Source organism: Plectropomus leopardus, chromosome 9 (assembly GCF_026936395.1).
Source record: "Plectropomus leopardus strain MGB_pleo_1.0 chromosome 9, ASM2693639v1, whole genome shotgun sequence".
In the NCBI taxonomy this organism is placed as follows: Eukaryota; Metazoa; Chordata; class Actinopteri; order Perciformes; family Serranidae; genus Plectropomus; species Plectropomus leopardus.
In genome coordinates, this window is record NC_142184.1 from 25,664,984 (window position 1) to 25,673,833 (window position 8,850).

Below are 8,850 nucleotides of genomic sequence, written 5' to 3' on the forward strand. Positions count from 1 at the left end.
TTTTGATTTTGGAAAATACACCTCCAGAGTTTAAATGGAAAATGAGACATTTTACAAAATACACCAGTCAGGACCATATTCATGAAACAATGACATCTCTTTATTTTGAAACATTTGTGTCAGTGTGCACTCTTCAGATTCTGTTACAGGTTCACATTCTTGGAATGTAACACCACCAAAATATAAATATAAGCCTATTTACAGCCACTGCTCCTAAAATGTTCCCCATAGAAAAACATCACACTTGAGTCATAAGATGAGTGAGGACGCCGACTGTCAGTGAGACAGCGGACCAAACTTCAGACCGATTCTGAGCCGGACATGATGAGGAGTTAACTATACCTTAAAAAAAAGAAGCTCAGCTGAACTGAAAGAAGGTGTGAAAAAAAGACTGACCCACTGTAGAGATCGACTAAACTAACTGAGACCATGACAGTCACGCAAGATACCGACTGCGGGGCATCTTGGAAGACTTGTGATATTGTAAAATAGTTTTTGTTGTACCACAAACCCCCTTGGTGTAAACTTGAATTTGTATAAGTGTCTTTATTAAAAGTTTCTAGAGAGAAGAGGAGAAGAAAAGGGAAGAACGAACACGAGTTACAAAGCTTTTACATCGCCTTCATCTTAACTTAGTCTTTACGAAGGAAGCAAACAGGCAAACTGAACCGAAGTCGATTATGTAGCACCTGAGAGTTCGCCACGGGATACGGAAGGAAAATGCAGTATAAAAACACCAGGAGCAATCGCTCAATTTACCAGCCTTTGTCAATGTCCACTAATACAAATACACTATAAATAACACTATCTATAGAACAAACAGAATGTGTTTGTTCATGATAATAAAGTGTTTTGGGATATTAAATCTGTAAAGTTATTTCAATGCTCACATTTTGTGTTGGCACACCCAGTGATCCTGACCGTAACCCTGCAAAGCTCCTCCTACAACACTGGTGAATGTTCACAACGCATCGAAACACTGTGGTACATGTTTTTCAGTGCTCATACACTTATTTTTGCAGCTCCGCAGCTTATAAAGGACCTCCTGCCTTTGTAAGTGTATTTAAGTACACATACTGTAAATAAGTTAGACATTCAAGTATGCACATTCTTATACTGTAACACGTAACAATACAGCACATCATCAGTGTCAGAGAAAGGACAAACAAAAGGCAAGAGAGACTAGAAAAAGTCAATTTGTACCCAGAACAAAGCCAGAACATCTGAAGACCAGCCCACCAAGCTGACATCTTTACCAGACAGACCTCGACTGCAGCAGAGGGTCAAATAAACCCAAACTCACTTGCCCGCTTCTTTTACATGCTTTGTAACTTTTGACTAAAAATAAACCGTGGCATGATCACACAAGTGTTTCTTGTTAAAAAATCTAAGTGCCAGACATGGACAAGTACTATTTGTGTTACACCATCATGTAAGTACATCCTCAAACTGGCTTTCCTGTCTGGCCACTTAAAAAAAGATGGGAATCCAAACGGTCCAATCAATCTGAGCTTACAGGACAGCCGAGAATAAAAACCCGGAGCTTCAATATCACAAGACGAGACAGCTGAAGCAGTGAGTAACTTCTGTACTTTGTTGCAGCCTGTTTGCACTGGTGGCTTTTTGGTTCTTTGATATTTTTGGATGAGTTCTGCTGTACAAAGCAAGCTTGTGAAAAGTGACTTCTTTTCAGCTGAGTACTCAACTTGCTTACACGGATCTGGAAACAAGATTATATTGGAGAGATGAAAAGTTTAAAACAAAGGGGAGAAAGAGAAGAAAAGGAAGTGATGAGATGATGTGGAGGCACGTAGTGAATTATTTAAAAAAAAAAAAGAGCTTCAACATCACAAGACTAAGTCCTATGAGCTTCAAGTGCAGTCCTATTGAACCCTGTTTGCTTTTTAAACTGTCATCAGCTCAACACTCCCCGTCACTGCCCGCAACAACGAGTATCAAACTCGTCGGCGCAGACTGCTGAGGAGGGACGACCAGCTAGTTCTTGTGAGATTCGTACAAACAAACGTATGAAGGGTGGGGCTGTGGTTATTAGGCTGTGCTGGCAGGTTAGGTGAGGGGAAATGTCTGAGAGGTCCACCGGTTCATGCAGCAGGGAAGGCCTGGATCATTTGTCTGCAACAGCTGCTGCCATTGGAGCTCGTATAGTACCACGAGCGGTCGCCGCCAACTCCTCGATTTCTGTGTTCAATCGTCTAATGACCCACTCCATCGCCTCCCGACCCTGAGACAGACAAAGGAAGAGTGTTACAAAACATGGTGTGTAGTGACACGCATATTGTTATAAAAAGAGATGTTGAGTCGTATATAGATTTTAAGGGCGGCTTCACCTTGCCGGCATTGGTGGAGATGGTTTTGGCCATGAGACCCTCGAGGTAGCTGCTCAGACTGACACCTTTCACACTGATCAGAGCCTCCTGTGTCAGTACCGTCCTGAACACACGATCACACATATAAAGTTCACAACACAGCAGATGAACAGCATTTAAAGTGTCTAGCTTCAGTATTGTGATGTATTTTTGAATGAAACGGTATAAGCCGGCAGGACATGTTATTAAATTGCGGGATATAATGTCAGGAGGTTTTCACTACGATCATTGAAAAGTGGCCGTCATAATGATGACAGTGTACAACGAAGAGATAGTAGCATCTGTAGTGCAGATGAAGGCCATAAAATGCTCCATGTAGATGCTGAAGTAGTTCACTGTAAAATGCCTTGTGCATAATCTGGAGCGGTCACAGATATCACTTTCCTTAGTGAATAAATTCTAGCCAGGGAGCCCGGTATTTTGGGGAAACAAAGCAAGGTTCAGGTGGCAAACACCTGAAGACACACCAGCTTAATGTTGCTAGATGACTAATAAAAAAGTCTTTGCTGTGAGCAGCTACAAGTTGCAGATCGACTGATGCATTGATGTCTTGATATTACTGGTTGTAATTGGTACCAGCTCACATCATATCTTGTTTACAGTCAGAAATCATGATTGGATTTCAGTGAAAGTATATGGAGAAATGCATTTTAGTATATCTTGGCATATAAACAGAGATTTGATCTTAAAGGGTTAAAAATGTATTTATCCATTTGATCTTGACTGTAAATGTATTATAGATTCTGTATCCATTTTATCATCTTTCAATTAAAACTACAAAACAAAAAAAAAAGCCATCAGTCATTCATAGCGATTAAAGTTCAACACAAAGTACTCAGTCTCAAGCAGAAACAAAGCAAAAACGAGCCATTTACTTTTCAGGATCCTGCGGATGTGGCTTGTAAGTTAACTTCTCGTCCACAGACACCAGGTTAGTGAAGGAGATCTGGATGGACAAAATGAAGTAGGCATTAGTCTTTCTCGCACACAGTGTTTATGTTATCTGTGGGCCTTTTAATGAGAACAGAGCCATAAAGCCGTCACCCATGATGAACACTGTGAAGAGGGAGAAACACATGTTGTGCATGCACCACTTTGGATTTGTGGAGTGGTTACAGCAATGTTTAACATTTCTAAAAATAATGAGTACAACTCGTGTTTAAGTTTAAATTACAAAAGCCAAATGTCTTGAAAACAAATATTTAGTGTAGATACATAGATATCTACATAAGCACTTCAGCAAACAAATACAATGTCACTTTTAACTTAACATTTAACGAACTAACACAATCGAAATGCCAAAAGGCTGTTAATGTATGTAAACGGTGAACAATTACTGCTTTAGGATATCACTGTGTATAACCGTCAAGCAACAGTGGTTCCTGATGAAAGAGTACATTTCGGTATTGCTGTAGTATTAGCACAACTTACATTTGTAGATTTCAGCTCAAAGGTCTTTTCTTTGGGGTCCACCACTGAATGTTCCTGAACATAAGTGCACGTTCTTGTTACCCCGATGATCTGCAGGAGAAGAACACAGCTCAAGGTTGGTTAAAAAAAAAAAAAATATATATTTACATTCGGCTGTTTAAGATGTGACAGGTCTCTACACAATGCCATCTGGCTAGATTTCTGTCCAACTTTATCCTGAGTTGCTCCAACGCCATGCAGACTAAGCAATGACGACCTTAAGAGCTCAAGACAGATTTAGGAGCCAGACACCTGTGTTTCTCTCTGCTGACTGCAATCTTTCAGAGCATGATGGAAAAAGCATGGCTCTCTCTTGATTTAAGAACTGTTTGCTTTTCATGTTGTTGAAGAAATATAATTATATTTTTTCACATTTTACACTGCGTGCATCTATTTTGTGTTTTTTTTTATAGTACAGATAGTTCTTACAGACTGCATACTATGTAAATGCATAAAATATGATAGTCTAAAATATTTATATTACTTATTTTATATGAATTGTTTATGAATAATGAAGCTACACAAAATTATTGCTCAAATGTGGAATGTGAGGGTTCTTAAAATATCTCATCTTGTATTTCTTTCCTCTTCCTGTGTATTTTAACTATCAAGTCATTTGTGACTTTATTTGAAATGTTTGAATTTCTTGAATTTTTTTGAGAGAAACAGGTCCAGCAATCAAATTTGAGCTGACACTTGATATATAGTGGCAAACTGAGGTGGTCTAACCATGATCGCTGTCATGATTACAGATGAGGCTAGGCACCATTCATCTCGAACAAGCCTGTCATCCATCAAAATTAGACCATGACTGAAGCTCAAGCATTTTTCTCTTTTCTTTCTCTTCCTCTTCTAACTTACAGACTTGGCTATTGCAGGGAGGCCCCACTCTGTGCTGAGCAGTCTGGTGCTGTGTAACCGTCCCTGTGTGTCCACGTTTCTGTCCAGAACATCTACACCAAACACACCAGGGTTCATGGGGTTGGGGTACTTCTGCATTGCCGCCTTGGTCACCGTCTCCCACGGATGGCTGTCAAAAAACAATTTTAACATTAGAAACTGTTCGTAAAGGCAAGGGTGCAAACTTAGCACCATGCACTAGCCAAAAGCTGGTAAAATATACCGGTTGGTCAATTTGCTTAGCTCATCAGACTCAAAAAAGTGATAATCTATTGAGTATCTGGTACAGGGTTACAATGCTATAAGATTTTCATGGCATCATTACCGCCTCAAAAAATATCATGGTTTCACAGTATCACAGTAATGCAGCATTATCATTATTATCAGTCAGAATGACCCATAAAAGAAATGAGTGGTTGTTGCTATAATGGAAACTTGTAACCATTTTTAATGAAGTATGAGGAAAAAGTCTCCCTTTTTAAAAAGAACTAAAATAAGTGACATGCTGCATCCAGATGCTTCTTTTTTCCCAATACTGTAAATAAGCAAATATACATGGTATGACAACTGTCAACCTTCATATCCCGGTACCTTGACACCGGTATACCACTGCAACCCTAAACATCGCCAGCCATTTGGCCAAGAGACAAGTTAATGTTGTGTCCAAATAAAAGTTTTTATTTACAGTATACACATGGTGATGTCTGGACCCGCAATTAAAATAAAATACCTTACTATGATATGTGACGACATGTTGGAAGTCAAGCAATGGATATCAGATGTCAGGAAATAAATGTTATCTGTAAATAACTTTGAAGATCATTCTAAAGCCTAGTGGAAAACGCCTGTTATTTATTCATTTGTCTCAAAAATGGCACTTGAAAAGTAATCCTGTATGTGTTCCACTCATAACAGCAGTCAAAACATGAATCATCAGTGTATGAGAATAAAATGATCGCACATGCCCTACCTTAATATGTAAGGCAGTTTTCTAAAATGATATAATTAGATGTTGTCAATGATAAAGGTATTTGCAGTCAAAATGGAGGCATCACCAAAACACTGGGACAGACTGACAGGAGGAGGAACGCCCCCTCCGCGGACCACCATTATTACCATAGTCATAGATTTAATAAGAAACTTCTAGAAATTGACAAAAATGTTTACAGCATTGTTACACACTTCACGCTATAGTTGTCTGAATGAGAAAACATACACAGACAACAGTCGGATTATTGTGTTTTTATCTCAGGGTCTGTCCTCTGACAGCCAGGCTGACCGTTATGTAACGCTCCTGATCTCGGTAACAAAGGTACATAATGTCAAACTCCGCGGCAGATTAAGTCCCGTGATTAATCCAAGACACGCGAAAAACACGCGAATCATTTACCGTGCTGTTAGGTCATGGCCGAAATGTTTCAATAAGCTTTAAATGTAGAATGACGCCCACGGCTGAGCCACCACCACAGCATCGGATAGCAAGTTAGCTTTCAGGCTAACAGCAAAAAGCTAACCATTTAGTTTATTCAGCTAGCTAAAGCAGTTAACTTCTAATACGCAGCAGGCGTGGATATTTGTTGAAATAAATGTCAAACATAATGACGAGCAGAGGTCACATTTACCACATGTGGCCATTAACGTTAACGACAAACAGTTAGGTAACTTCACCGCAGGCTCTTTGTGTGAAAGTTACTTAACTTGTGTGTAACCTTAGCGGCTAAAGATGCTAGCAGCTGCGTCCCTGACAGTATGGATGGGAAGCCACAAGAACTCGTAGTAAAAAAGGGAAACCAGTTACTAAATAGGCAACCTTGTGTGAGACATCATCACGGACAAATTACTACTCACTTGAAAATGTGCTCTGACGCCCAGATCTTCATTTTTTTCAGGCTTTTCTGTCAGGGCTCGGGAGCCGGTGCCGAGTGACAGCGTGACCGCGCTGAGGAAGGAGGAAGGAGCCGAAGGAGAAAAGCTTTAGTGGACGACACACCTCCTGCCGGCAGAGGCAGGAACTGCACCCTGACATCCAGAACAATCCACGGGCTTTATTTTTTTATTTATTATTTATTAATTTATTTCAGGGGCAAACATTGCACTTCTTTACCCAGATACATTTATTTAACAAATGCAGTCACAAGCTATTTTACGAAGTCTTTGCATACCAACATTATTGTCCGTTTTTCAATAAATGTGTATTTATATTATGGCGGATTTATTTTGTGTTTGCTTGATTCGATTTTGGCTACTAATTTTTCAGATCTATGCATCTGAAACAGCTGTAGTACGATGTTGTTATAGTATTTTTCTTTTCTTATGTTGAGAGAAAAAAGGGACAGGAATCTTTATTATTATTATTATTATTATTATTATTATTATTATCATTATTATTAGAACTTTATTTAAGTCAATTTCTTCTTGTTTTTTTCCCCTATTTTCAGGATTTTTTTTTTTTTGGAAACTTTCACTAATTTCTTGCAAATTTTTGCGTAATTTCTTGTTAATTTGTTTGTCACCCTCTTCCCATGGTTTTAGGAGGAATCAAGTCATCTTGCTCTGGTTTCATAAAGGTAAAGTGTAAAATTATTAATAATATTACTATTTGTTATTTATTTATTTTCTTCATTTAATTTTATTTTTAGTTAGCTGGCTGAGGTGATATCTGGGGGCGGGACAAGTCAATGCTGTCAATCATGATCAAGCACTCTTTTTACTGGGTGGAGAAAAGACCAGCGTCCCTCTATCAACGTCATCACGCACATATCCGACCTGTCCTTGAAGCCATAACACAGGCAAGATGGTCGCATACTGGAGACAGGCAGGCCTCAGGTAAAATACTTATATAAATGTCTATCAAAACAGTTAGGTTTGTGGTCAGTGTTGTTGTGAATAATGATTTCAATAGCGGTCGGATACTTTCACAAAGTCCTTATTATTATTTTGTCTTATTAATCCCTGAGAGAGTGACACAGGCTAGCTGCATTATTAGCTTTAGCTAGTTTTTCCACCCATGTGTGGAACTGAGGGCGCTAGTTGATAACCGACCAAAACGTGTCGCTCTTTAAGAATGCATGGGACATATCGTTTGTTATTAAAGAAGCAGTTGTGTCTTTCATTGTCAGTACAGTTTGTCCGTTAGCTTGCGGCTAACAAAAGTGTGTCCTCTCTGCAGCTACATCCGCTTCTCCGCTATTTGCGCTCAGGCGGTGCGGGCTGCGATGAAGCCGCAGTTCAAAGCCGAAGCACTGAAGGCCGCAGAAGCAAACGTCAAAGTCAACAAACCCAAAACAGCATGTAAGTTTGTTAGATATTTGAAACTGGGGTCGAAAAAACTGATAATATCAGCACATAGATTCACCATGCCCCTGACTGTTTGTGTTTCAAGGAGAGGCAGCTGTGACATTGAGTGGTGACTGAGTGCAGGATGACAGTATGAGCATTTAGATAGCAATACCGCAGTGTCCAATGTTCAGTTTCAAGTAAAAGTCATGCATCCTAACTCGTATAAAAGCAAAATATCATAAGAACCATCAGCTACATGTATATACACCTATAACTTTTGATACCTTCTAAACTGATATACAACAATCAACTGACTCCATGTATGGAGGTGGTTTTATGATGCCTATAGCCCGATTTTGCAGTTTTCTGCAAAGTGGGACTCAGTCTTTCATGTTTATGTCAGCTAAACCAATATGAAATCAAGTTTACTCTCCACATTGACAGACCATGCACCTGCAGTTATCTAAATGAATGATCCTCTTGTTTTTAAATGCAAACTGATTTTCATGAGGATATTTTCAGTAATGTTTTTGTCCTCTCTGTTTTTGCCTCCAGGATTTGAGACTGTGATGTAGATATTTTTACCTTGAGTTGTGAGGTCCTGTCACTGTCGTGTCCTGCACACAGCGGAGAAGAAGATAAAGATGGATGACATCAAGATGACCCAAATGAAATTGCTGTGTTTTCCCTTACATTTGTAATTAAAATTGTATTAAAGATGAATGTCGGAAATACACTTTGCTTTGTTCTGTTCTTGCCTTGTTTGTGAATACAGTATTTTCAGCACTGTGGAATGAGACACTGAAACATTTTT

At 39.2% G+C, this 8,850-nt stretch overlaps 2 protein-coding genes across 2 annotated transcripts; one reads left to right on the forward strand and one right to left on the reverse strand.

The window, feature by feature from the left end:
• Window positions 1-78: 78 nt before the first annotated feature.
• On the reverse strand, window positions 79-6,764 carry LOC121947411 (PRELI domain containing protein 3B-like). Its single transcript, XM_042492459.2, has 6 exons — window positions 6,606-6,764; window positions 4,719-4,887; window positions 3,819-3,908; window positions 3,263-3,333; window positions 2,349-2,451; window positions 79-2,242 (listed from the first exon to the last, which is right to left on the reverse strand). Exons 1-6 carry the CDS (start codon window positions 6,635-6,637, stop codon window positions 2,126-2,128), a joined length of 582 nt encoding a protein of 193 aa, XP_042348393.1. The 5' UTR covers window positions 6,638-6,764; the 3' UTR covers window positions 79-2,125.
• Window positions 6,765-7,424: 660 nt separating this feature from the next.
• On the forward strand, window positions 7,425-8,772 carry atp5f1e (ATP synthase F1 subunit epsilon). The gene is made up of 3 exons (XM_088082359.1): window positions 7,425-7,583; window positions 7,927-8,048; window positions 8,592-8,772. Coding segments are annotated over exons 1-3 (156 nt in total). The 5' UTR covers window positions 7,425-7,551; the 3' UTR covers window positions 8,594-8,772.
• The last annotated feature ends 78 nt before the right edge of the window (window positions 8,773-8,850 follow it).

Coding starts and splice junctions, on each gene's coding strand:
- LOC121947411 (XM_042492459.2), bottom strand. CDS start 6,637: ATGAAGATCTGGGCGTCAGAGCACATTTTCAA. Junction 4,888..6,605: donor GCGTCAGAGCACATTTTCAA/GTGAGTAGTAAT, acceptor GTTTTTTGACAG/CCATCCGTGGGAGACGGTGA. Junction 2,243..2,348: donor TCTCCACCAATGCCGGCAAG/GTGAAGCCGCCC, acceptor TGTCTGTCTCAG/GGTCGGGAGGCGATGGAGTG.
- atp5f1e (XM_088082359.1), top strand. CDS start 7,552: ATGGTCGCATACTGGAGACAGGCAGGCCTCAG. Junction 7,584..7,926: donor TGGAGACAGGCAGGCCTCAG/GTAAAATACTTA, acceptor TCCTCTCTGCAG/CTACATCCGCTTCTCCGCTA.